Here is a 27,979-nt window from a genome sequence, read left to right as displayed (position 1 = left end):
TTTTACCCTTGCCCAAATAACAAACGTTCTACCTCAACAGGATCTGACGTTGTGTCTGCGCAAGTTAAGGGACAAAAATTGCTGCTGAAGGAAAATGGCTACAACTATCGTACCGCTAAAAGGTATGAAATTAAATGTGTTAATTTCAGATAGTCATATGTAAAAGTTTAGAAATACCTTTAACATTAGAAATCTGATATATGTCCTGGTCATTTAGGCCTTGATTAAGCGTCTAAATAGTTTTTTCCTTCTTGAGTTTCACTTTGTCAACTTGGCAGGTCTGTGTCTGTGTTTTAAATAATTGAATCTGTGTTGTTGTGCAAAGTTCGAACGACTAAGTATGACAAGAGACACATTTTGATGGCTAGTAGCTCAGAATGTATGCACGTTGTACCCACGTCGAATTAACCTATTTGTTTTCGCATGCCATACTTTGTCTATAAGGCTAGTAAAGTGTTCCTGTGACAGTTCTGCGTTCCCTTCATAGTGATTACAAGTTGCTTGGTTCCATTAACTTCCATAAATCCAACTAGCTAGCTGGTTCTTTGTGCCTAAACATTTTTCTTACTATTTTGTGAATAGGAAATTAGGAATTTTGACTTGACAGCACACGTTAACTGTCATTTTGGTACATTCATTGGTTTGAGGGAATATTTTATTTTTGACTGTTAAAGTACCCTACTGTACAGGCTATTTAAGGGAAATTTGAGTCTGGTGAACAGCACTAAGGATTGAAGGAAGCTAGGAATAATTTTAATGTAATAATATTTTCTGACTGGGCAGCATAACAGTTAAATTGAAATTCGTATTTTTTTATGCCATTTTGCTGTTATGATGAAAGTGTGGCGTATGGCTCATTTCTGACTATGAAGTAGGCATACTTGTAGATTGTTTGTGTATTTTGACGCCTGTCCGAGAATGATAGGGGTCATTAAAATGCTATTTCGTTAGAAGGCATGCCACTGCACATCGAGTAGCCAACGTGTATTGACCAACTGAAGAACCAGGTAATGCTCATGTGTCCCTCTAACTTTCTTAACAAGCGAGTTTCTCTTTTGCACACTCAATAAAAATGCAGTCTTTTGAAAATGTGTAGACAGTAGATGTGTGTGGATATAGTTGCTTTTGGGTATTGGATCAGTGTATGTAGGCCTGTGTGTGGTTTTGGTTTTGCTTGAATCTATCTGCACTGCATTTGTTTGGGTAATCTGTTTAAATGGCCAGGTAAATATTCCTGGGTGAAAATCTGCATGGGTAAAATTATATTGATGTACTGACTTGATTGGCAGCCGCCACTACTGCTCAAGGTGCATCCATTCAAAGCACACATGACCTGGTTACTTATTCCAGTCTTAAACATGTTGTTTTGTACTTTGAACAGATGTCCAGTGGCTTGTTAATGTTGCATATTGGTACATGATATACACCTAAATGTGGTTTAATTTAGGAAATCATTCATGGGAAAAATACAGTAGTTCAAGTTAATTTGAGTGAACAAATGGTCTCTGAGAACTCAACATCCCATTTGCTTGAACCATCCTTAAATTATTCCAGTCCAGCTTACATTTCCACTTGAGATTTACAGTCAAGTAGCCTATTATCTGTCTTCTACATACTTAAAGAAGGGGAAACTAACATTCTTTTGGGAACAGAATCAGATTGCTGAGGACAAAATATTCATTTTTATTTTCTCTAAGTTGACTTTATAAAAACAATTGTATTGCCTTATATGGACTTTTAAAACATGCCTGTCTTGAGGGCAGGACCTTTTTGTTCAGAGGGTTAAGTTGACTTTTTCTTGTGATAGCCTAGGTTGTCAGTGGACATGTCCACTTCACACATTTTGATATACATTTGTCAACAATGCTTACCTACTTGGCTTGTGTTGATCACATTTAACAATATTGAACACCATAACCCATAAGAGGAATGAATATAGAGCAAACTATCATAGCTACCAATCTGACCTCCTCCCTAAAGATTGTTCAAAACCTATCAAAGCGTGTCTGTATTTTGAGTAGACACGTTTGAGCTAAGCCTCTGCCAATATCTAGAGTTCCAGTTTCCCTAGGTTCCGATATTAGCACAGCTGATAAGACATGCTTTGGTTGCAGCACCCGCAATGCTAACAGAGAACCCCGTCTGGCTGACTTACACTCCAAATTCCTCAGCGCACAAAAGCACTAGGCTAGCTTGAGCCCAGGCACAGCCAGTCTTTGTCCCCACAATAGGAGGGGAAGCTCAGGAGAGACTGGCGAAGCCTTAGAAAAGGAGGTCAGACTCTGTGTGACTGGCTACAGATAATAGTTGGAAAACACAAAACAATAAGTTATTTGAGGATCTTGAAGTGGGTAGGCCTACATGTATACAAGCCTGTAGATAATTTGCATTAGCCTGCAATGATTGGTGCTGGTCTGATGAGTATATTTTTTACTAGGACCATACTGGATGATTTCTTTACACTGAAAGACCCCTTTGAATTAGGTTCAGTCTAGTTGGAAGGACAAATACAGTTATTGGAATGATTGAGCTCTTTCTGTCAACGTGGAAGTAACTAGACTTGTGAGAGCTTATGGCATCAGATCTTGTTCGCTCCACATCTGTAGTGGGCGATTGGTTTTTCCAGTAATGACAGCAGCACAGAAAATAACAGATCTCCATCTACTGGATTGTCATCAACCTAACTTTTGAGGAAACCTATTGGCTGCTGTGTTAACCACCGAACATTGCATAGAGTTAGACCTAGTTAGTTGCCCTTATTTACGGCTCTAACTCCAATACCACTGACAGGCGTGAGCAGACCAATTATCAATCAATAACTTGATCAATAAGTCCCAGGAACTACACTACACTGACTGTGATCATACTGGAAAGCTCATACTGGATAGCTGGTACTGAATAGTGAATATTTGTGGGCTACTGCAACCCATGTGACAATCCCTGTGCAATTCAGGAACACTAAACTTTAACAGGCGTTTTAAGAACTCGCCTTTACCCTGACGGGGCATTTTGTAAATAGGGGTGTCATGAATTCTTGAGGCAGCGTGACTCAAACAGCCTTCAATTTCTCCCATCTGTTGTTGATGGATGTTGATACCTCAGGATGTGTGTTGGGCAAGCTTTAAAATTGGCTGTAATATTAGCCAAAATGGAAGTCAAGTGAGTTTAAGGAGCTGTTGTGTTTTCTGCATACAGATCATTTGATGTAAGCCCAATCCCATTTTCCCTTTCCCTGTAGAATAAGGAAAGAGGTAAATCTGGCATAATTTCCTCTTTTCCACCGTACGTCTGTCCTTCTCACTTCTGCACCTCACGTCTCACAGGTGACTTCCATCTTTTTCTTTTCTTTTCTCTTTTCCTTTGCTTCTTCTGCAGACTATTGGATTTTACATCAGTTTTAGTTTTGACCTGAAGTCTTTTTCTATCTTCTCCCAGGTGTTTGATTCTGGTCTTCTTGTACAGCATCTTGACAACCAACGCAGACCTTCAAGCTCCAGGTACATGGCATCCTCAAGCTGACACCATGGCCCAGATATCCAGTGGTAATGGGATTAAGCTGGACGTACCCCAACCGAAGGGGGTTGTGGATAAGGAGGAAGCCCTTCGCATGGAGACGGAGGCCTTAGCAAGACTGCAGCGGGAGAAGAGACACACACTACCAGCAGCAACATCTTCTTCCTCCTCGGCATCCACCAAACCCTCGTCCACTAAATCTCTTTCCGCTGCTGCTGCTCCCAGACCCACTCCTCCCAGCAGCAGACCAGAGAAGGACCTCATCTTCTTCCCAGAGTCAGAGTTTAAAAAGAGGGCAGAGAAGGACAAGTTCCATGACATTGATGTGAACAAACTGACCAATGAGGAGCTGGAGAAGCTCCTTCTGGACGACACCTTTGGGGCCAACAGCAAGGCATCCCGCCCCTCCTCACTGCTCGGCTTCAACCTCAGCTCTTCCTTTCCAGGGGGGCACGTCTGTAACCCCTCCCCCTTCCAGAGCAGCCAATGGACACCCGTGCTTTCCACACCTTCCAGCTCCAACGTGTCCTCCCCGTCCCACCCACAAGGTCCCATCTTCCCCTCTGCTCCTTTCCCCAAGCCTTCTTGCTCCTTCCAGAATGGCTTCTCCCCGGCGATGCCTCCCTTCATCAACATCAGTGTCCAGCAGTCCTCCTTCATGGGCTTTGCTCCCCTCCAGGCGGCAGCGCCCTTGGTCTTCCAGCAGCCCACGGTCACACCAGAGATGGCCAAACTCTTTGACAAGATCGCCAGCACTTCGGAATACTTGAAGAACGGGAGGTCGGCCAGCACAGACCTGGATTCGGCACCCGCCAACACTGTTTCCCTCGCACCCAACCCGCCCCCGCCACCTACCGATCTACCGAGCACCAACCGATTTGAGTGGCTGGATCTTGACCCCCTCAACAAGCGCAGGGCCGAGAGTGAGGAAACTCTTCAGGCCTCAGCGGGTGCAGTGACAAAAGTGGGAGGGCCCGCTAGTGACCCCTGGGATGCGGTGCTGCTCGACGAGCCTGAGAATGTAGGTAACAGCAGCCCCCCCACTGAGGTGAAAGGGCAGCTCATGGCACGCGCTCAGCCTCGGAGGGCATCGACAGGGGCCGCCGTCACCAGGAGCCACTCGCTCAACATCCCAGGGACGTCATCCCAGCACAAGCCACACAATCAGGTACTGTACATCATTGGTCACTATGTCTTTATCAAACAGTTCTCCTAACGTTTGTTTTACAAACGTCCTGACACAGAACGCAAAACTTAACCCTAACCATCACATCTAAGTCAGTATAGCCCAAACCACTAGTTATGGTTGTTCTTGTGCAATAAAACCATATACAATAGTAATAAAATATGTACTGATCCCAATAAAAACGTACCTTAGTGTTAAATTATGAAATGCTTTATCTTTGAAGAAGACAGATGCAAAAGATACAGAAGTTACTCTCACTAAAGAGTTCTCATCCTTCTTGTATTTGTGATAGGGCACAGAATACCATAACTGTCATGTTGCCTCCAAGCATCCATCTGTACTGAGCAGAGTTTATCGGAAACTACAGTATCTTAATGTAATGCACAATAACTCTATGCAGCCATGACTCTATACAGCCATGACTCTATACAGCCATGACTCTATGCAGCCATGACTCTATGCAGCTTTACTTTTAGTAATTGGGTGCTCATGTGACATTGCAGAAATCCTGCCTGTCTCATCATGTAGCTTCGTGTCAGACCAGAATCCATGTAGCCTTTTCTCACAGAAGGCTGAAAATATTTTGAATGCACAAGACAAGGTTTTTACACCATCGGTTTGTCTACAATCTTGAATAGGAAGCAAAACAACAATCAGCCTTGGCTCAGAAAAACACAGGGACAGATCAGTCCATTTCAGTTTCTCCACCTTTAAAGATTTAAAGAGGAGTTTCTACATTTTAAGCTAGCACAGGCTTAATTAAGGCCATGCAGTATCATCACAAATCAGACTGAAGGATGAGGAGTTAGATGATTCACGTCTTCATCATTAAATAACGCACAGTTATTTATGTGCGCGTTAGGAAGCCCTGGGGATGTGGAGAGAGGAGTGCTGAATGCTGCGCTAGACCAAAAGGGTTATAGCAGGATTCTTTGTAGTCACCGCTTGGTTTGTGGTATGTGTGTCTACCGTCGATGTGTATCAAATGGCTCTTAAAATACCCGTGTACCTATAAGACTGGAAAAGCGTCATCTTTGTGCATAGATGGCTGACTGTTATGTGTGTGTTCTGGTCTGGCTACTGTGTTGCATATAATCTGCCTAGGGAGATACACTACACATCGCAGATGTGTAAGTAGTGTAAGTCTATTCTCAAACTGGTTTTTATCAGCGTGTTTATTTTGTCTACACTATCTGCCTGCTTCCTGCCTGCCAGTTGAACAGACCGATTGCCAGGAGCAGGGTTGGTATAAGCAGGAGCAAGCCCATGCAACTCCCTGGTGCCCCCCAGCAACTCATCTAACAAGCCCCAGACTGGCTCAGCGCCACCACTCACGTTGCCATGACAACATGGTTCTCACGTAGGCCTGGCTTATGCGTGTGTGTATGTGTGAGCGGGCCAACCAGCACCCCTAACCAGCAGGGCCCAAAGCCGGTGTAGAGTTACTGTACAGACTCCGACATCAGACACTCCTAGTCCCTGCCTTATGTCATCTAGCCCTAGCGTATCGACACCATCCGGTGCCACCCACACCACTCAAACCAGAGTGCTGTTTGTTTTTGTCACTACCCCAGAGATTAACAGTCTGAATGTTCAGTGGTCGGATGTAGGTAAACCCACTGTTGCCAACACTTGGCATTGGGTTTTCGAAAGAGGGTGGATTTGAGCCTTCGTATAAAACCCAAACAAATTATCTTGAACTTTGAAATATCTCTGCTTTTTTTCAGGGAACTTTTCTCTTCCTCTTTCCTCTATGTTCCTGTCCAGTTCTGTCAAGCGTGACTACCTACGCAAGCTAATACCACGGTTGGCCTGTAAATAATCATAGTCAAACAAACAACATTTTCTGCTCCAGCAGTCATGCCTCACAGCACAACATTTTGTCAGGCCAACTCCCCAAGCAGTCTGCGTCAAAAAGCTGAAAGGGCTACCCAGTACCCAGCATGGAGCGGGCTTAGACCCAGACTCCAGGGACAGCAGCATCTGCTCTGCAGTGAGGACCGCTTCTCAGAAATCGTCACATTTTTATGCCCTGTCATCGTGCATGCATTGTCGCTGTTTTGCACACTTGTTATGTGTCTTTGTGTGCAGCCAGGCATTATGCATGCCTGTTGTAGATGGCCTACATTTTTGCACAGTCTTTGGGCAGGGAGTCAGTGTATTAAAATGAGCATATGTAGGCCCATGTGAAAGGTGTATGTGTGTATACAGTTTCTATTATTATATATAGGCTATAATATTATATATAGCCTACACACACACACACACACTATATTCAACACACACACACATAAAGAGCTGAGATCTCCGAGCTGGAGACAACCTTTTCCACATTCCACTCAACAATTCAACAAGCTTTTCACACCTCTGCAGACTTCAGAAAATCACGGTCATTAAGTGCAATCATCTGATAATTATAAGGCGTAATTATAACCACGTGTCCGACCGTGCTTTTTATGAGAGGGAAGCTGCAAAGTGGCAGAGGCGGGCACATAGGCGATGCAGTGCTTGTGCAAACTCAGTGACTCACCTGTTAAAACAGCTGTGTTTGTCTCGCCGCTTGCCACGTTTAGTCACAACAAACTGAAAGGGTATTGTGGGAAGATGGGAAGAGGAGTGGCCATAACTTGCAGTGTCCTGTAGAGAGCATGTGACTTGACTGTTTGAAGTCCTAGATATTTCTTATCTAGAGGCCTCCCAGACCTAGAATGTTCCACAAACCTTCATAACAATGTTCAAAGTTCCTGGTGGAAGTTATAATCTGTAGAGAAATAATAACTTCTTGTTTATAAATAGGAAGTGGGGATTGCATGGGGGTTACATTTTTCACAGTCATTAGTCCCAGCTGGTATCAGAGCAAACTTAAATCTTAATACTGCATAATCGCCAAGATCTAGTCAAAAGGGCACACACTCAAGTAAAGTGATGCACAACATCATTGAGAAACTTTGAATAACAGTTTTACTTAGGTTTCAAATTTTGACTTCAGTGCAGTACGGGGAGACATTAGCGACCAACTCAGTAATGGACAGAGACTCTTTTAAAGAAAAGATCAGAGTCGGAACAGTAGGCTGATAAAATGGTAGCAGAGAGGATGAATGATTTAGTTGGTGTGTGTGAGCCGGTCACATGGGCCAGCCCCGTCCCTTCAGGGACCAGTAACACTCTAGCCCAATAAGGACCAGTCAGGACCCAGGACACGAAACAAAGGCTGGACTGTCCAACTGTACAGCCCGGTGTCTGGACTTGTGGACTGTGTGTGTGTGCTGAATCTGTGACTGTGCGTGTGTGAAACTGCTTTTAGGACTGCGTGTGTGTCAGCAATCTTTCTCTTGGATTAGCGCCTCATTGTTTCTTCAAAAGCAAACATCATGAATTGAACACAAACGCAGCTAATACGCTCGATGTCTCACCCTGCCAAGACATTGTGTTGCGTTATGCAGGTGGCCTATCGGAGAGACTGATCTTTCTTCTGGCCAAGCCTGTACTGCATGCTGATTGGTAGATTTGGATCTCTTAATGTTACAAGGCCAAAACCTGTTTATCCCCCATAAATACATCTCCATGATCTAAAATTGTTGACAGCTCCAAATTCAGATGACACATTAAAATGCCCAGAAATATATGATTTTTCATACAAACATAGCTCAGAAGTCACAAGGTACCAGGTCAAGGTTCAATGACTTGGTGTACGTTTGAATGACTGAAAATCTGTGAACTGTGACACTAGTAGCTGATGCTTTTCTGATATCACATGGAAGATAACAAACTTCTTTTGTGGACTTGTAGACGGACCTTTTATAAGAACATACCAGACATTTTTCCCTCCGTTTCCCACAGATTCTAATCAAAATCTATCTTTTGAGTGATGTTGCTGTGTTCCAATGGATGAATGAGCAGTTTTGCAGACCCGGTGTGAATCAGGAAGTGGACTTTTACTTGTCATTTCCTATTGGACAGGAAACACGTTGTTAGACCCAGTAGTCAGACCCTAGAAGAATGTGAGGTGTTCCTGTCAGTTCCTGGCAGCTTGTGCACTGCCTCCAGGAATCCACAGTTCCCAGGGGCATGTCCTAGTGTGCCGGTGTGTGAGTTACATCGGCCCTAGTCTTTGCCCTTACTGACATGTTTATTCACTTAGCAGGAGTTATGGCTCTAAGGTCTTTATATAAAAAAGCAAATTTTTGCATGCATCTTGAGAACATAACACTTCAGCCATTCAAACTTTAAGTAGGAAAACAAAAACTTAATTAATCTCATTCAGCATGTAAAATGTTGACTTTAAATATCAAGGATGTTCTGGACAACTTCTGAAATTCTTCTTTGAGAATGTTTTGCGTGACCTGTTGCTCTGATCTGTTCATGCCTGCTCACCATTTCTCAATTGTTTTCCAGCACAATAAGGGAATTGACAAAGTACTCACCAAGTGCACCGCCCTGGAAGAAAAGGAAGCCCAAAACCTTGAAGTTGTAGCCTTCTGTGAAGACGTAGCAATGTAAGAGTGTGTGTACATATGTGTGATACGACAGTATCATGAGTGCGTCTGTAACTATACGGTTGTTTGTGCACAGTCATACATGTTGAAATGGCCTGTTGAGTTGTTCCCTGTCTGTGCTTTGTCCCTTTGGGTGGAGCATGATAAAGCTGTTAGAGGAATCTGGGAATCTATCCCCGACAGGATAGCATGATAAACCGCGACAGAGAGCCTCAGATCCACCCTATCTGTCACACTCTGGCATGCTAAAGAATTTAACCTCACAGAGCATGACTACTAATAACCTAGAAACTCTGATAAAGCATGGAAGAGAGAGGGCTTACCATCTGTCATTTCATTTGACTGAATATATATTATTTAGTCATAGAGGCAGGCATTGGCTGATTGAGTGTATTCCAAAAGAAAACTAAATGTTTGGATGATAGTGGAACATTGGAACCCATAAGGAAATGCCTGGATAATTATATGATTATATTATAGGATTCGTTTACTACTGCCTATGATGTAATCATTTTCGATAGTAATTACTGTAATTATCTCGTATTACCAGATATTCTAGTCACGGAAATGACAAAGAGGGAAAACATGACGACATAAGCAGACTGACAAAACCTTAACCCCATGTGACTAAGATCTGAGGGGACTTGACAGGCCTAAGCAATGCCCTCTGTTTAGTTGGACAAAGAGTCATTTGCTTAAACCTGTCCCATCTTCTCAGTTCTAAACTTGTATGTAAAAGGAATTCCGCCTGTTGGTTGATATGGATCGAGTCCAAACTGACAGTACTGTTGCTGCTTCCCAGACTTAGGTCCAGGTTCCCTCACGACGACCCGGTGACAAACCCAGGGTACGTGCTGAGCGCCGTCATCCCCCAGAGAGATGGGGGCGGAGACAACGGCTGCAGCGTCAAGGTCTGCATCGAGATCTCCGACTCCCAGGAGCCTGTCACCTTCACCTGCGACGGTAAGGACCGGGTGGGAGTGTGTGTGCGGGTGGATGTGGATGTTGTGCGTGCGCGTGAGAACGTTGTGCTACGTTCTTACTAACCCTCCTTCGTTATCCAGCATCTCTTAAAGAATCAAAATGGCAAGCCTCCTGGATATAAGTGTATGTTTTACAGGCACCACCAACATATTAGCCTGGTCCTAACCACAATCTCGTACATTTCATTTGTACAGAGAGTCTGGGCTCGCTCCATTGACAAGCGTTAACGTCCTTGAAGGCGGGCACTCTGTTGAAGTTTAAAACTATTGGATCTGCCCAGAGCCACTCTGGATCTGCCATAACCAATCGCTAGCGTTCCCCTTAGCCAACTCCTTCACGACTAACGGAGCTAGCTGGAAAATAAAACGAACCCCGTGGGGATCAAAGATTGTTCTTGCTCCGGCTTTAACTTCTGGATATTCGGCAGCGTTGCCACAACGGACCGGATGGCTTCGCTCGCATCTTTCTCCGCCGCCATTACGGAACTACAACACAAACTAGCGCATGACATCAACGTCATCGTTCTCAGCCACTCCCTCCGTTCGCTGATTGGACAGGTAGAAAGTTAACCGGAGACATCTGACTTACATACCTCAAGCCCAGACGCAGTACAGAAGCAAAATCAAAATTGAGCGGAAGTACGTAGGAGGGCAGAGCCAGGCTACCAACATATCTGGCTCATAATCAAAATGAATGTGTCTCTGGCATCTACACTTTCTCTGTAGAGAAGTTGGAAAAAACGACAGGCGTTTCCCCTCTGAGACTGGTTGAGATTGCAGATAAGAGACAACAGGGGAACAAATATCTGAATTGCCTGCCCCCCCCCCTCCTCTTCCTTTTTTTTTTGTTGGTGTGGGAAGAATGCCACGTTCCCTCTTCACAAAAGAAGGTTGTGCCCCAACCCTGGGTGTGTGGTTTTGGGCAAAGAGGTCCTCTGTTTTTTGTCCCCCATTGGCCAATTCTGCACAGACATCTCCCTGGGGACACTGTTATTGGCTGACCCCTGGCTCAAAGCCCCGCCTCCATGGGTTGCCCCTCCAATGCCAGTCTGTCTGACCCTGGCTCTACCCTCCCGTTTGTGACCATGTTTTTTCTTGGCCTCTGGTCCACCCATCCCCTTGTGACCACATTTTTTTTACTGGCTTCTGGACTTAAGTCTCTGTTCTTGTAGCTTATCTCAACCAAACTTTTGTGTGCAATTTTCCAAACTGTGACCAACTTCAGATGGCTTTTCCCTACCACTCATTTTGGGTCCTAAAAATCCTGCAGAGGGCTCTAGCTGTGGGACTGTGGTCATGCTAGCACAGTAATGCTTTTTAAAGTCATTGTATTTCTTCCATTTCAAACATGAAATAAATATACGTACAGTATTAAAAAGTGGTTTAAATACTACTTTCTTGTCAAGCCAAGGTACATTTTTACTGAGAGATACGCACATCTTTTTATTAATAATGTCACTCTCCACTCCACTTTCCTCTGCAGTCAGGCTTGTGTGTCCTGCAGGTTCACTTCTTTGTCTCTACCCAGCTCTGCTGACCTAGATTGTTGTGTTTAGATCTCCAGATTGGCCACAATGGAGAAGCCAAGGTCGTATATCTGCACACAGGAACAATGAACCTCAGTTCTCCTCAAAAAATGGAACGAGAGAGAGAGAAAGGCCAGATTGAAGTTCACTCTCTCTTACTCTGATGGTCTCTTTTTGTGTTCTTCATTCAATTTCCGTTTCCCTCTCTCCTGTAATATGTCACCCTGCCTCGCTCAGGCCCACATCCACCGGCGTTTCTGCTTCCTCTCAGTGACGTGTGGAAAAAAATGACACGGGAATGCACTTCCAGGCGGCCAACACTAATCTACTCTCAGACTTGCTTAACAGCCAGACCAGAAATCCGCTGGCTTCCATATCCTGCTCTCCCTTTTCTCCCTCCCTCCCTTTCTTTTTCGCTCTTTGCTAGTTTTTCCCGTCATAATGGGCCACAAATTTGAGGTAGCTGATTCCTAGCATACCTTAGTGTGGAGTGAGAGGAGATCCTGGTTATTGGCAGCAGGCATCAGGAAGTAGCTGTGGGAGTGATGGAGGAGGACCCGGGCATGGACCTACTAAGTTGGGAAGGCCTCTGCTATCAAATGAAACAAAAATCAGTCTTGAATATGTTCTTACTTTGTCTTCCCTTTTGTGTGTCTTTTTCCTGCTTGATTTTTTTTGCTAAGTCTCTTGTTTTCACCTTCTCTCCCTGTCCTGATGATCCCTTGATAGACATGCAGCAGCAAAGCAGAAATGGTTTACAAGCATTGAAATTGTGCAAGTAAATACTTCCCGTTCCTCCTTTGTTGTTCCTATTTCAACAATAACCTGAGGGCTCTGCTTTACCCTGCCAGGGTCGGCCCGGACCATGCACCTTTCTGGCAGCTGGTTGGACGTGAGCCTTGTATCGGTGTCACTCATTGACCGGTATTCCAGTACTATGTTGCCTAGCCTCATTGTTTTGCTAGATGTAGTCCAATATTCGACTCATAGACATTATGCTTTTAGACTTCCCGACTGTGTTTGTGTGTCTCTGTATGTGTCAGTGTGATTGTGTGTGACGGAACCCTAAGAACATTCCTGTTCCTTGTGTGAATTTGTTCTTTTTGGGGGGGGGGGTGGACATAGGGGGGGGGGGGGGGCTCGCATCCTTAAAAAGGTCATCCTATCATGTTGTATACAGCACCTACTAATGGGCCAGGGTCAAAACCAGGTTAAAAACACACTTGCCTACATGTACAGCTTTTTAGGTGTGGGGTTACATCCATGTCTCTTAGCACCAAGTATAAATGTCCATTCCACTGTGAGTTGTGAGATTGTTATTACTGAATTTTGGGGTGGTCTCTTTTAGAGAAAGTGTGTGTGTGTGTTGGGCCCCCGCCAAGGACCCCTGCAAAACAGTCTGTTTTGTGTCAGGTTTCAATCATTGCCAAATATTGCCTTAACAGGAAATGTTTCACATTTACATAAATATCTAAACATTTCCCCTATCCTCAAAACAATATTGTACTACCCTTGGTCAAGATTCCCCATAAAATCTGGTAGTGAACCATTTTAATGTGATTATGGTAATTATATAGAAAATAAATGTTGTAATATAAGAGGTCTTAACCAAAGTATAAAGTTTCTGATGTCCTCATCTCATGACGCAAAGAATAAAAAGCGAAATTTCAGTTCTTCCACATTAAATCAGTATTAGATTACTTGTTTAGTTGCTCTGTGGCAAGTTGAGCTGTGTCTGGCCTGATAAGTTTTAATTGACCAATTTATTCCCTCTTTTTAGCCCCATGAAAAACATCCAGTAAATCTAATTCAGGCTGAATTGACATCTGGGCATGTGGTTGTGTTCTTGTCTCTATCGCAGTATAGGAATTTAACAAAGATTTAGTCATCCTTGACATTCCCTACGAATTTGTGTGTAGTCCAGATCTGTAACTGGAACATGACAGATGATAAAAATATATTAAACAAGTCCTTATGAGAAGGCGTTCTGAGTGAAAGTTTTAATCACTATGAAAAGGGATTGCTAGTGGATGCATAACAATAAAACATTTAATTGTGAAAGTGTCATTGTGACACATGCCACAAATCCGTATGGAAGGGCAATTATGTGTGTACAGTATGTGTGCCTGTTGGCTTGATTTAGCACATGTTTCTATCCCTATACAACCCCACCCGTCCCTCCACCCTTTCCCTAGTGAGTTCTCCGGTGGAGCTGCTCATCATGCAGGCCCTGTGTTGGGTCCACGATGACCTCAGCCAGGTGGACATAGGCACCTACGTTCTCAAGGTCTGTGGCCAGGAGGAGGCCATGCAAAAGTAAGTTCAAGACACATACACATGCTGCATAGCACCACCACCACCAATACCCACTTCTATTCAGTAGAACACAGTCACAGATTTTGGCACCTTCATGTTTTCGATAAGCCCTGGTACGCCAGTTGTCCTGTTGTGACTGTGGCCCCCTGTTGTTCCCTACAGTAAGCACAGCCTGGGCAGTCACGAGTACGTCCAGAACTGCAGAAAGTGGGAGACTGAGATCAAACTGCAGCTGCTCTCCCGGAGCACCATGAGAAGGGACCTGGCACGCTCGGTAACACCCCCCCATCACACACACACATCCTTCATTTAGTTGAAATACAGATTTTACAGCCATTCCTACAAAACGGTATTATCTTATGTTCTGAGTAGCAATAGTATGGATTTGTTGGATGAGAAGTTGTCCATTTTGTCCTACACACCTGGGTCAATAAGTAATCATATTTCATGGGGTAAATTCAATGCTTGAATTACAGTAGACCCACATGGCTACAGTGATGTAAAAGGTAATTGATGTAATTCCGGTAGCTGTCTACTGGAATAAACCTTGTTTGTGCATTCTGGGGCATTTTGAATGGAAGCACTACTGCTGCTGCACACAATATAGGGAAATGTTACAGTTATATGCCACTGGGATACGGACATGGCCTAGTTAGAGCATTTACCATTCCACAGTATAGACCACACATACCTCACCCCAATCATACTACACCAGACTCATAGAGTACCTCATTGGTGTTCTGTACACCCAGGCGGAGGACGACAGCTCGGCTGTGGACCTGGAGAAGTACCTGGGCCAGGTGGAGAGGCCCTTTAAGGAGAACGTCACCAGGTAGGAACACGTCTCCCTCCTCCTAGAACCCCAGTTTTTTGGAACCCAATGTGGTCGTTGGGACGGCCTTCATTGGTTAGATTTAACTTGATGTTCTTAATTCCTCTCTCTTCTCCAGACAAGGTCTGTCTGACTATCTGGAAGGCTATCACAATCAAGTTAACATCTGTCTGCAGAACGAGGTAAGTTTTGGAGCTCAGTCCTCTTTGATGCATTATCCCAGACCATTAAGATGTGTGCCGCTGGTTGGGTTTTGGTTCACACATAGTAGCAAACCTTGAGAGTCTTGGAAGAAATGCTCTCTAATAATGACACATGTGCATAATGCCTGGCATTGTTCCATCCTCTAACACAATCTGGAGTCTGATCAACAACAAAAAAAAGGGTCATGTGCTTTAAACGGACACACACTCAAACACCTCCCTGTGCCCCTCAGAGTGCTCAGTATAAGAGCGTGGAGAGGGTGGTGCAGACGGTGAAGAACGTGTGCTGCGCCCTTGATGAGGTGGAGACCCAGGCCATCACCGAGGCCGCCAAGAGAGTCAAGCGCTCGGTCAACCTCCCCAGGACTCGCTCTCCTGAGGTGGATAACATGGCTCTCTTTGTGTCTCGCTCAATTTGAAACAACATTTCCTTTTTTTTTTTTTTCATCAAAGTTGCCAAGGGAAGTGATCTGATTCATGGAACAATTGTTTATGTCCCTCTTGCAGACTGGCTCCACAAGCGGTTCTGCAAATGGTAGTTGCTACAAGAACTATTTAAATACGACACCTATTGCACGTTCACACATACAGACCCACTGTCTTTTTGAAATGTATTGGTTTACTTTAACCCCCCCCCCCCCCCCCCCCCCCACCCCCCCCCCCCCCCCCCCCCCCCTACAGGTCACCTAAGTCCCATAGAAGAGAGCATGGCCATGCTGACCGAGGCCGTCTACGACGTCTCCAATCTCTACCTGCGCTCCTTCTGCCCTCCCTCCTCCTCCGTGAGCTCCTCCCCCACCCAGAACACTGAGGCAAAGGAGCAAGCAGGAGAGCGGAGCAGTAAGGAGGCGTCGGGAACCACGGACCACCTGCAGTTCACGCTGTTCGCCATGCATGGCATACCCACCAACTGGGTCAGCAGGTGAGCATCTAGTGCCCCCCCCCCACACACACACACACACACTGCTCTGGCATGGTAGTATTGTTAGCTAAACGACAATTCTCCTAATGAATCTTTCAATTGTATTTGTTAGAGTTGACCACTTTACCCATTACTCCCACTTCTCTCGACATTTCAATATATTCTTTGTGGTCCAAAAAGGAAAGGTAGTACAAATTAGCTGTCATTATATATGCAGTTTACAAAGCTCCGTTCTGAAATGTTCCAGAATACTGGAGTGTCAGTCTATGCTATCTGTCAGGTTACTCTGCCAGATTTCATCCAGTCAGCTCTTTGTTTACACCACAACTTTTTAAAAGTGACCTCCTTTTTAGTGGTAGGTCCTGAATTGTTCCTGTATCATCCTTGAACTCTGACACTTTATTGCTATTGATTCTAGTATGGTTGTAGTACACGTTAAAGGGATTCGGTTTTAAAGGATGGAGTCTTTATTTAGAGGGAGGTGAAAGTAGACATCAACTCCTCAAATCACTGATTCTCCACCACTGTCTTGAACCTTTTGAGCGTCTCCAGTGTTGTTCCTCGTGTCCGTCACGGTATCAACTTCCACCCCCAGACATCATCTCCTGTGTCTGCAGTATAAGCTTGCCAATGTTTCCACTCACAGAACACCGTTCGCCCCATAAGGGAGACCGGGGAGTGACGCAGTCTTGTACCCATCCGTGGTGCATGACAGAACTCATGGTTATTTTATGGTTGACCTAGTAGACCCTTAAAGAACCCAGCAAGGAACTGGTTACTGACAGACTATTTCCTATGATCCTGCCAAGCGGGGGCTTCAGCCAAGAGCTATTTTTTGCCAACCGGAACGTTTTCCGTACCAAAAAGAGAGCTTCCGAAAAAATATTTTGTCTCTCGCAATTCCCAAAACAGTTCCTCAATCAACAACCAGACTGGCTTCCAAAAATACTGCCTGGCTGTAATCGTCCACCGACTCATGGTTTCAGTGCTGTCCTCTGTTCGGGCTATCACACTGACTGGAAGTTATGTTGACAGTGTGTCACTGTCGGCACTTATTTCCGTCTGCGTGCCATACAAACAGCTGGTATTGATCAATGTGAAATCTTTTTGAATGACATTGTCATCATTTCCACGTCCTTTCTCTCATATTGCATTTGAATCTTTGCAATTAGGGAGAGCTCATTCGACTGAACATAACCTGCTTTGGAATTCAGTTTCATGGGCTCCAATAGATCTCTCTTTTCTCCTGCAGCTATGAGAAGTACTACCTGATGTGTGCCCTCACACACAATGGCAGGAACCTGTTCAAACCAGTCCAATCCAAGAAAGTGGGCACCTACAAAAGTTTCTTCTACCACATCAAATGGGATGAACTGTAAGAGAACCACACGTGCTCCTTTATCACACTATACCTCAAGTTCAGGCGATACTTTTTGTCCTTCCCTGTATCTCTCCCGCCATCCTCTCACCCGGCCACACTCTCCCTCTTCCCCCGTCTCCTGTAGGATCAACTTCCCCATTGCGGTGGCCTTGCTGCCCTTGGAGTCCATGCTGAGTCTCTCCCTGTTTGGGGTCCTCAACCAGAATGCCAGCAGCTCCCCCGACTCCAACAAGCAGCGCAAGGGTCCAGAGCTGCTGGCCAGAGTCTCCATGCCTCTGTTTGATTTCAGACGGTAATGGACACCACATTTTACTGTGTGTTTGTGTTGTTTATGTCTGTTAGTTGTCTGTTAATTGCGTAACTGCAGCCTTAATAAATGTTGGTGGTTTGTCTGTGTAAGTGCTCGCGCATGAGTGTCGGTCTGTGTGTGAATGCCTGTGGATTGTAAAAGCCACATTAGTGCCTTTTGAACGTAAGTGATGTAAGCTATGTCTGCAAAATGTTGTTCAACATTCTTTGTTTGTATGTGTTCCAGTGTGCTGGCGAGGGGAACTAAGCTGCTGTGTCTGTGGACGTCTCCAGAGAGCTCTTCTGCAGCCAGCACAGGCAGGAGGAAGAACCTGGCTGAGAGGATCATACTGCAGGTAGATGCTGTGTACAGCTAAGCCAGAGCTTTCTAGAGAGTCGAGTGAGTAGCACTTTATTGATTTCCGGGGGAATTTGCAGTTTTACAGTAGGAGAGGTAAATGTCAAATATCCCCCACCTCAACATGTTTCTACTTCTCAGCGTTACTGGTTCTTCCCCACTTCCCACTCCTCCTCAGGTGGACTTTCCTAGCCCGGTGGTGGATGTGCTGTACGTGGGGCCTCCAGAGACCCCCTGTCCAGACCTGGACACCCTGGAGGAGTTGGACCCTGACCTGCGGCGCAAAATTGAGAAGCTCTGCAGCCGAGCCTCGACCTTTGGGTACGACACGCAAGCACACGCATATACACCGATTAACCATAACATTATGACCACCGACAGGTGAAGTGAATAACACTGATTATCTCGTTATCATGGCACCTGGTAGTGGATGGGATATCAGAAGTATCAGAAGTGTATAGTTTAATCGGTAATGGTATTTTGGTGGTTCAAGTCGATGAAAGAATAATAATGGTATCTTAACCGCAGTGCAACCTTATTAACCATGTGGAAGTCAAGCATTTCATCCCAAAACCTGCTCAATGCTCTGACTCAGGACAGAAAGTAACATGACGTAGTTAGGTCAACATTCTACCACTGATGTTTACTTATCAAAGCACAGGTGGAGTTCAGTGGAAGATTATCAGCTTCACCATACCACCAGCAGTCACAAACATTAGTACATCCAACTTTCTGTTTAATGTCAACAACCACTCTTCTATTTAAAGGACCTAGGTGCTTTTCAGACATCAAGCAATCAATAAACCCCAAGTTCAAGTCTTGTTGAATACCTCTGGTTCTGGTTAGGTTAAGTGCATAGTTACTAGTGTAATTAGTTGATTGTTTGTTGAGTATTTTGGGAGATAAATCCACAATCATAGTTTCCCAAGCAACATACTCCATCAAGCTGAGCTAAATGTACATGTATTTGGACTGTTTTGAATGTTGCATTCCAACAGCCTTATCATATGAGACCTCTCTCTATCTCCTCTCTCCGCTTCCTCCTTTTCCTGCTCCCCCTCCCCCTACTTCCACCTCCCTCTCCTCCTCCTCCGCTCCTAGGTTGACACGAGCGGACCGCCAGCTCCTGTGGGACCAGCGGCTCCACTGTGGGAAGTACATATCCAGTCTGCCCAAGGTGCTGGCTAGCGCCCCCAGCTGGGACTGGGGCAGCATGACAGAGATCCACTCTCTCCTGCACCACTGGCCTCCCCTGACCCCAGTCTCTGCTCTGGAGCTGCTTGACTCCAAGTATGTTCAAACACACACACACACACACACACACACACACACACACACAGAGCGTGCACAGGCTCACGTAACATAGGTCAGTATTTGGCCCTTGAATAGAACTATGTTCTGAAGCTAGATGATGTAGATGTCCTGGGCTGTTGGGGTGTGTGGACAGAGCACAGCTGTGTATAAGAGAGAACAGGGTTAGCAGTGGCAGTGAGAGATTGGTTGTTGGAAGTTGTCACGTGTTCTGGGCTGTACCCAATATAATATACCATATTATACTTGACATCGTTTACCAAGCATAAACCTATTGAACTCTCTAAAAAGTAAATCATTACTCAGTTTTGATCATATGTAGGGAACACCACTGCCTTATGTCAGGTTTTCCTCACTGTCCCAGTACCATACCAAAGTGCAAAATTAACCATCCCAAACTGAACTTGACCTGTCCCAAAATGTACATTATTGTGGTTTTGACATTCTGACATGGGTCTAGGTTATTTGCAACACTATTTAAGTAATCCATACAGTTGTGGGGCTCAAATCAATGTGTTTATATCAATGTGAATACATACACAATATAATACACACATTTCTTGCTTGTTTCATGGTGGGGCTAACCCAATTCTTGTTGTGGTTGTTGTAAAAACGTTTCTAAAGGTTTTAAAAATGTTTAGAAAAAAACATTTCTAATCATTGATGAGTACTTGATGAGGACTCTACTAAACGCTATTGTGCTCTGCTTTACTCTACTTTGTTTTAGGCTTCTCTGTTATCCTCTCCCCTCTCCTCTCTCCTCTACTTTCAATGTGTGAGGGGAAAAAAACGTTTCTAAAGGTTTGAAAAAGGTTTCGAAATGTTTTTAAAGGTTTGAAAGATATTTTTCGAAAGGTTGGAAAAAAGTGTCATTTTGTGACATTTAGTCTGTGTTGAACTGTCCCAGACATCTAGTTTGTGTTGAACTGTCCCAGAAATTTAGTCTGTGTTGAACTGTCCCAGACAGTTAGTCTGTGTTGAACTGTCTCAGACATCTAGTCTGTGTTGAACTGTCCCAGACATCTAGTCTGTGTTGAACTGTTCCAGACATCTAGTCTGTGTTGAATTATCCCAGTGTCCCAGACATCTAGTCTGTGTTGAATTGTCCCAGTGTCCCAGACATCTAGTCTGTGTTGAACTGTCCCAGTGTCCCAGACATCTAGTCTGTGTTGAACTGTCCCAGTGTCCCAGACATCTAGTCTGTGTTGAACTGTCCCAGTGTCCCAGACATCTAGTCTGTGTTGAACTGTCCCAGACATCTTCTTCATCTTCCCCGGGACGACGGGACAACGTTAATTTCGAGCCCTGCACACACACACAAACACACTGTACATAACACTGTACCCTTTCCTCCTTCACCTGTAGGTTTGCCGACACTGAGGTGCGGAGAGTAGCGGTCAGTTGGATTGAGTCCAGCAGTGATGATGAACTAGCCGACTACCTCCCTCAGTTAGTGCAGGTAAACAATCCACACACATACACATCCGAGGTTGTATCACGACTGAAACATCAAGAACCTTGAAACACACTTAACACTCACCTGCAGTGCCCCAAACTTGAGTCACCTATAAGGACCCTCTTTTACCTCTTGTTATTGGTCTGCAGGCATTAAAGTTTGAGTGTCACCTGAACAACGCCCTGGTGCTGTTCCTGCTGTCCCGGGCCCAAGGCAACATCAACATTGCCCACTATCTCTACTGGTACGTCTCTGTAGCTCACAAGCTGATGTACGGCAGAGCTTGAACTGGTCTTGTTAATTCTCCTGGTTCTCCTCCAGGCTGCTTAGGGACGCAGTGCAAGACCCTGCCTTCGGCCGGCGCTACGACCAGGTGCTGGGGGCGCTGCTGAACCTGTGCGGGGCGGGGCTCAGGGAGGAGCTGAACAAGCAGACCAGCCTGGTCACCTTGTTAGGGGCGCTGGCCGAGAAGGTCCGGCAGGCTGGGGGGTCAGCGCGACAGGTGCGGAGGGATGTGGGGAGGAGAAGGTGGAGGAATATATGTGTATTTATTGTGTTTGCCATACGTGGGCACCTTCTGAAGTACCTATCAAAATGGGTGTTCAGGTGGTGCTCCAGGAGGGTCTGGAGAGGGTCCAGTCGTTCTTCCAGAGGAACAGTTGCAGACTGCCCCTCAGCCCCAGCCTGGTGGCCAAAGAGCTCAACATGAAGGTGGGCCTCCATCAACAACCCACACACTTGAGTCAACCATAAACGACCACAATTCATCCTCGGCCCGAACACTAAAGCCATATCACTGTTGCACACAACTGTGGTTTTACACTGGAAGCTAATATGGCCGATGGCTGAAATTAAGCTGACTGTGTAGAACTTCTATCTTTGTAATAATCAGGAATCCCACCACATCGTAGACTTTTGTTACAAAACACTCAAAATATAAAAAATATTCTGCCCCATTTTAAGTTGTATGAAGAGATTGTACCATTAAACTCCATAAAACAACCTCAGGTGTTGTAGTGATGTACCAAGTATAGTCAAGTACAAATCCCCTCCACCTAGAGGACTGGTGCATTTACAGTTGGACAGGTTTACCTTGGAAGAATGTGTAGGAATGTGGAAATGTTCCTCCCTGTCCTGGCTTGCAACTTTTCCTCCTGTCTCTTTCTGTGGGAGCATTCTGCTCCATCAGCACAGTTCCGCAATGTTTCCTCCAGCTGTGTGTGTGTGTGTGTGTGTGCGTGCGTGTGTATGTGGATCTGACCCCGATCTCTCAAGATCAGGCTCTCTTGGCCCAATCACTAGAATCCTGCCTTTGTCTCTCAAAAGCAGGCCAGTACTCCAGGGCTAAGACTTGTGTAACTAACCACAAGCTTTCTCTCACCCCCTCTGCGTGTGTGTGTGTGTGTGCGCGCACGCGCGTGTGTAAACAGTCCTGCTCCTTCTTCAACTCCAACGCCGTGCCCCTGAGGTTGGCACTGGTGAACGCTGACCCCCTGGGAGAGGAGATCAACGTCATGTTCAAGGTGGGCGTCTTGGGAAAGACACACCCCAGAACTTAGCCAGACAGACTGTGTGTGTGGATAGAACTAGTTTACTAGTTATACAATTGGTTATTTGTGATCTGATTTGTTTTTGTGGCAGTCTTTTGTTGAAGGAGCTGTCTTTCATCATGTGTCATGTCTCAATTGATATAATCATTGGGGTTGCATAGCCTACATCTGTTTATGGTTTGCTTTGGGTCTCCAAATTTATACTGCGCCACCAAGTGGCACAAATTAATCATGGCGGTTGACAAATGCAGCAGAGGGCTGTTAATAAATTACAAATATCATTTGTATGTGTCTTATCAGGTGGGAGAAGACCTGAGACAAGACATGCTGGCCCTGCAGATGATAAAGATCATGGACCGTATATGGCTACAGGAAGGACTGGACCTCCGCATTGTCAACTTCAAATGCATCTCCACTGGCAAAGACAAAGGTGACCCATACACTGACTCACACCCACACACTCGCATCACACCAAAATATAGGACTTATATTCTTCAAGTATTCCTTTATTTGTGTGTGTGTTTCAGGTATGGTGGAGCTGGTGCCGTCATCAGACACGCTTAGAAAGATTCAGGTGGAGTACGGCGTGACAGGCTCCTTCAAAGACAAGCCTCTGGCCGAGTGGCTCCGCAAATACAACCCTGCCGAGGACGAGTACGAAAAGGTGCCAGCGTGAAGCCTTTAGGACCAGACGACAGTGAGCACAGCCTCTGGAAGACTGAGTATGGTACTGAACGACAAACCTGCCCTTTCTCTCTGGTCCCACCAGGCGTCCGAGAACTTCATCTACTCTTGCGCAGGCTGCTGTGTGGCCACCTATGTGCTGGGCATCTGCGACCGCCACAACGACAACATCATGCTGCGATCCACCGGCCACATGTTCCACATCGACTTTGGCAAGTTCCTGGGACACGCCCAGATGTTCGGCAGTTTCAAGAGGTGCGTTTTCTGTCTCCGCGTATGGATGTGGGGTTGGGGGAGTTGTGTGAGCGAGCGTGCGCGTGTGTGCGTGCGTGTTGTGTGAGCAAGTCTTCAACTGTTACATGCTTTGGCGAAACAAGGTGACACCTTTTTCTCCCTTTTCTCTTGCCGTTGTTCTCTTGCTCCCAGGGACCGCGCTCCTTTCGTGCTGACCTCAGACATGGCGTACGTCATTAACGGGGGGGAGAGGCCTACCAGCCGCTTCCAGCTGTTCATAGACTTGTGCTCCCAGGCCTACAATCTTATCAGGAAACACTCGGGCCTCTTCCTCAACCTCCTCTCTCTGGTGAGACCCCAGTCAATGCCTTCCTCCTTCCTCCTTCCATCTTCTCCCATTTTCCCTCCATTTTCTTTTATGACTCAGTCTTTCGTCCTATGTCTGTCTTTCTCTCTATCTTACATCCTACCTATCACTCTGTGACCCCACAGAGTTTCCTTGTGTGGTGGTATTTTAACACAACATGTTGTACTGCCATAATGGAAGAAGTAAAAAAAAAGAAAAAGAGATTGAATAAAGACTGCTGTCTGGCATCCAGCTGTACAGTGTTCTCATGTTCTGCCTGATGATTGTGGCCCAGTAAAGCCCCTTATTCAGTTACATTTAAATAACCAGGATAGCAGATGCTTTGGTGTTGCCCTGGAAATGTCCTTTTGTTGAGCCATGATAGTAAATGGCCTCTCTGTATGCCGAGGGGTTCCTTGAGCTTACTCTAGCAGTGTGTACAGCTCCTTAAATCATTCAGGTTTATGGCCCAATTTTACTGTCAGACACTTTCCGAGTACACACATAGCTGTTGTATGGGGTGGGCTACGAACTAGGTTTGTATTTCCTGAAAATATGTTCTACATCATAAACTAGTAAGTGCTGTGAGGTTGATAATATCAACCTATATGCAGTATCTGTTGATAATGTGTCTGTCTGTGCATATCAGATGACACAGTCAGGCCTACCAGAGCTGACAGGCTCTCAGGACCTCAAGTACGTGTATGACGCTCTTCAGCCACAGACCACAGATGCCGAAGCCACTATCTTCTTCACAAGGTACTACCTCAGTCACCAACAGGGGGCAGAAAAACTATGGAAAAAAGAAAGCAGAGAGACAGTATATCATGTTACAACAACAAAGTTGTCATTTGATAGTCTGCTAAGGGCTTGTTTTCAGAATAAGTACAACATATTGTTTGAAAGTCTGGTCAACAGCCAGTGTTTTGCACTGTGCCAAACTGCTGAGGTACTGAACCATACAACTTTGTTTTCTTGGCATTCTCATCTCTACATCCATCTTTATTACTTGCTCTTCTCCCCCTATCTCTCTCATTTTTCTTCTCTCCATTCCCCCAATCCCCAGGTTGATAGAGTCCAGTTTGGGCAGCATGGCCACAAAGTTCAACTTCTTCATCCACAACCTGGCCCAGCTGCGTTTTTCTGGACTGCCGTCCAATGACGAGCCCATACTATCCTTCTCGCCTAAGACCTACACTCTCAAGCAGGAAGGGCGCATCCGTGACGCCTGCATCTTCTCCTTTCAGAAGAGATACAACCCTGACAAGCATTACGTCAGTGCTCACACCTCAGCTTGTGCTTTCAATTGTACATGTAGAACAAGGGCTAGCTAGGCTAACAACGTGTCCTTATTATGTGGAAAACATCACCAATTATTCTTGTAGGTTAATTATGTTTCATGAGACATAACACTGATGTCACTGTGTTCAAATACCAAACAACCTAATTAAATTCTGGAAGTAAACAAACTTGCAGGAGGGCAGGGTTCTGAAAAGATAATAAGCCCATATACTGTATGAGGCTGGTTAATGGATTTTTATGGCTTCAAATATGTTTGGGGTGGTTTTTCCCCCCCACCCCTCGCCTCTTTGCCCTCTCCACTCATGCTGCGTTCCTGTCCTCCTGCTTCAGACCTATGTGGTGAGGATCTTGAGGGAGGGCCAGGGTGAGCCCCAGTTCGTCTTCCGCACTTTCGACGAGTTCCAGGAGCTCCACAACAAGCTGTCCATCCTCTTCCCTCTTTGGAAGCTGCCAGGGTACGACCCAACCGTCTCTGGTTCACATCTCTCTGCCTCTGTCGTGGTTCTCTGTGGGAACTCCCAACAGTGAAATCTCAAAATACTCCATTACGTCGGCAAATACTGTTTTGGTCTCGAGGAAATTTAAATATAATGTACACTCTGACTGCACATACAGTATTCTTAAATGTCATTACAATTCTTAACTTTGAAATAACAAGTAGTAATGTTTATTTAAGAAAGTCAACCTTTCTTGGTTACAAGTCCTCCCCAACCCTGTCTTTTGCAGGTTCCCGAATAAGATGGTGCTGGGCCGCACTCATATCAAGGATGTGGCTTCCAAGAGGAAGGTGGAACTCAACAGCTATGTCCACAACCTAATGAGGAGCTCCACAGAGGTCACCCAGGTGACCAATAATTAACACACACACACACACAGGCCATAAATCTCAGCAATGTTGACATCTCACTTTGAACCTCATTCTTCCCTTCCAGTGTGACCTCATATACACATTCTTTCATCCCATTGCGAGAGATGACAAAACGGAAGGGTTCGAAGCCACGCCCAAAGCACTAGGCAAGTCACTCGCTCATCGGTTTGAATCCCCACCAAACTATAAGGGAAATCCTTGTTTAATTTGTCTCATCCCTTGTACTTATCTTAGTCTTTTATGTATCTTTTCCAATAGAGCCACCACCATTGAGTCCCACCTCAGGGAGAGTGGAAGGGGAGGTGAAGCTGTCCGTGTCCTACAGGAACAGCACTCTCTTCATCATGGTCATGCACATTAAAGACCTGGTGAGAAGGGCTACCCCTGTCGTCAGTCCCTCATCACTACCCGATTGTATTAAACCCCACTCCATTTACTACGTTGATATGTTCTTCTGTCCATCTTCACCTAGGTCGCTGAAGATGGAACGGACCCTAACCCCTATGTGAAGACCTACCTGCTTCCAGACCCACACAAGACTTCCAAACGCAAGACAAAGATCTCCAGAAAGACAAGGAATCCCACCTTCAATGAAATGGTAAGTAAGAGAACGTATGTGGGTACATAAGTAGGTAGGTGTGCTGATTGTGTCTGTGTCTCTCTAGTTGCTGATGCTTACTTTCTCCTCCGCAGCTGGTGTACAGCGGCTACAGCAAGGAGTCGCTGGGTCTGCGGGAGCTCCAACTGAGCGTGCTCAGTGCAGAGTCTCTGAGAGAGAACTGCTACCTGGGCGGCGTCACGCTCAAAGTCAAAGACTTTGACCTCACCAAGGAGACGGTCAAGTGGTACAAGCTGACCGCCGTCCCCTACTTCTAGACTCCACTTGGGAACATCTACGGCTATTGTGTCTCTGAGCACTCCCAGCACACCCGTATGTGGACAACGGATCTGGCCAGATGAGCTTCAAAACTCCACTCCCTTCTAGCCTCACCTTAATCCTCACAGTCTCCCTCCTTCTCTCTCTCTGTCCGTTTCACTAATCAAGGTTGTTTCTGTGTAAAACAGTCTCCACTTATTTTTCTGTTCTTAAACTATAACAGAGAGCTGTAATGTTTTGTACATTTTGAAATTAGAGGACCAAAATGGCTTACTTTCAGAAGAGTATATACAGACTGACAAGTTTATTTTTTAAAAAGGGGCTAATTTTTTTTTACATTTTACTTTTTCTACTTAGAAACATAGAAAGCTTCTGGGTTTACTACTAAACCAGGAAGTCAAGATAGCAGTGAGTGTTCTGAAAACCACCTATGAAAAGAAAAAAATACCTGACCTTAAGTTTCCCAATCATGTGCCAAAACATGGTGGCAAACCACTGTCCCATCAGAAGAACTGAATAGGGAGCCTTGTTTGGGCTCACATCCATCTTTGCTCCACTTAGTATTGCAATATAGTTTATGAATTTTGGGATATCCCAACTCAAATGAAAATTGATATTATGTGAAGAGATGTCAGCTGTTCTTCCAGTACAAGTCTGATAGTGGACCAGAATGAGGTGTTGTAGAATGGTGAACTAGTGCACACTACCAAGTTTTTTCAATGTTATTCTACTTGAGTCTTTTCACAGCACACTTTTTAGAGATTTGTATCACCTACACTCTTGCCTGTGAATTTCATAGCATATGACAAAGTTGCCTTTTAATACTGGTCTTAACTCTACCTGGTAATAACTACAAATCAGTTCAGTGACTGTGGGATACAGCAAGCTGATCTGAGAACTTCATGATCTCAAGCTGTCAACAAAAAAGGGAATGAACTCCAGAGATGTGCTACTGCTTCTCGGCTAACTATCAATCTAAATAAAGAAAGAATTTGTATGGGTTTTAAAGAGAATGTCAAGAAGGACAATGATATGCATCACTCACACATTATGAATAGTGACTTGATCCACTGTTTTAGTGACTGTAAAAAGACAAACAATCTGAGTTCGTAATAACCTGACCAGTTATTTATTCTTAATTGGTGACTTAACCTGAATGGATCAGTGTGTACTGTAATACTTTTCCTCAAGCGAATTAAATGTTTTTTTGAACAAGGTTTTTGTGTCTCTGTGTGCTGTTTTATAATAATGTTGCAAAAACAGGCATAAATAGAAATTAATATAGCTAAACCAGTCTATACATGTCACATTCATGCACTTTCTGACCCAATGGACAAGGATGGACTG

At 45.1% G+C, this 27,979-nt stretch overlaps 1 protein-coding gene across 3 annotated transcripts; it reads left to right on the top strand.

The window, feature by feature from the left end:
* The first annotated feature begins 26 nt into the window (after positions 1-26).
* Positions 27-27,849, top strand: pik3c2a (phosphatidylinositol-4-phosphate 3-kinase, catalytic subunit type 2 alpha). 3 transcript variants are annotated; one of them, XM_062462083.1, is made up of 34 exons: positions 58-122; positions 3,239-3,323; positions 3,436-4,681; positions 9,095-9,195; positions 9,998-10,158; positions 13,900-14,020; positions 14,183-14,294; positions 14,773-14,852; positions 14,971-15,034; positions 15,289-15,435; positions 15,563-15,590; positions 15,737-15,977; positions 17,230-17,352; positions 17,483-17,650; positions 17,894-18,002; positions 18,183-18,325; positions 19,106-19,294; positions 20,681-20,774; positions 20,921-21,015; positions 21,093-21,273; positions 21,378-21,482; positions 22,202-22,294; positions 22,622-22,751; positions 22,849-22,985; positions 23,091-23,260; positions 23,432-23,588; positions 24,235-24,344; positions 24,652-24,859; positions 25,218-25,342; positions 25,614-25,731; positions 25,820-25,901; positions 26,014-26,123; positions 26,228-26,353; positions 26,449-27,849. In XM_062462083.1, the coding sequence occupies exons 3-34, from the start codon at positions 3,524-3,526 to the stop codon at positions 26,629-26,631; spliced, it is 5,169 nt and encodes a 1,722-aa protein (XP_062318067.1). In that variant the 5' UTR covers positions 58-122; positions 3,239-3,323; positions 3,436-3,523; the 3' UTR covers positions 26,632-27,849. The 3 variants fall into 3 exon arrangements, with proteins under 3 accessions (XP_062318070.1, XP_062318067.1, XP_062318068.1); XM_062462084.1 differs by having other exon boundaries at positions 88-122; positions 3,196-3,323; XM_062462086.1 differs by lacking the exon at positions 3,239-3,323 and having other exon boundaries at positions 27-122.
* Positions 27,850-27,979: the final 130 nt, after the last annotated feature.

Source organism: Osmerus eperlanus, chromosome 5 (genome assembly GCF_963692335.1).
Source record: "Osmerus eperlanus chromosome 5, fOsmEpe2.1, whole genome shotgun sequence".
Lineage (NCBI taxonomy): Eukaryota > Metazoa > Chordata > Actinopteri > Osmeriformes > Osmeridae > Osmerus > Osmerus eperlanus.
Note: the sequence above shows the minus strand (reverse complement) of the source record. Positions and strands in the feature narration are given on the sequence as shown.

What these genes read in the sequence shown, in the direction of transcription:
- pik3c2a (XM_062462086.1), top strand. Translation starts at nt 3,524, where the DNA reads ATGGCCCAGATATCCAGTGGTAATGGGATTAAGCTGGACGTACCCCAA. An exon ending in ACCTCCCTCAGTTAGTGCAG is followed by an intron (nt 20,775 to 20,920) that starts GTAAACAATCCA and finishes ATTGGTCTGCAG; the next exon opens with GCATTAAAGTTTGAGTGTCA. An exon ending in AGATCAACGTCATGTTCAAG is followed by an intron (nt 22,295 to 22,621) that starts GTGGGCGTCTTG and finishes GTGTCTTATCAG; the next exon opens with GTGGGAGAAGACCTGAGACA.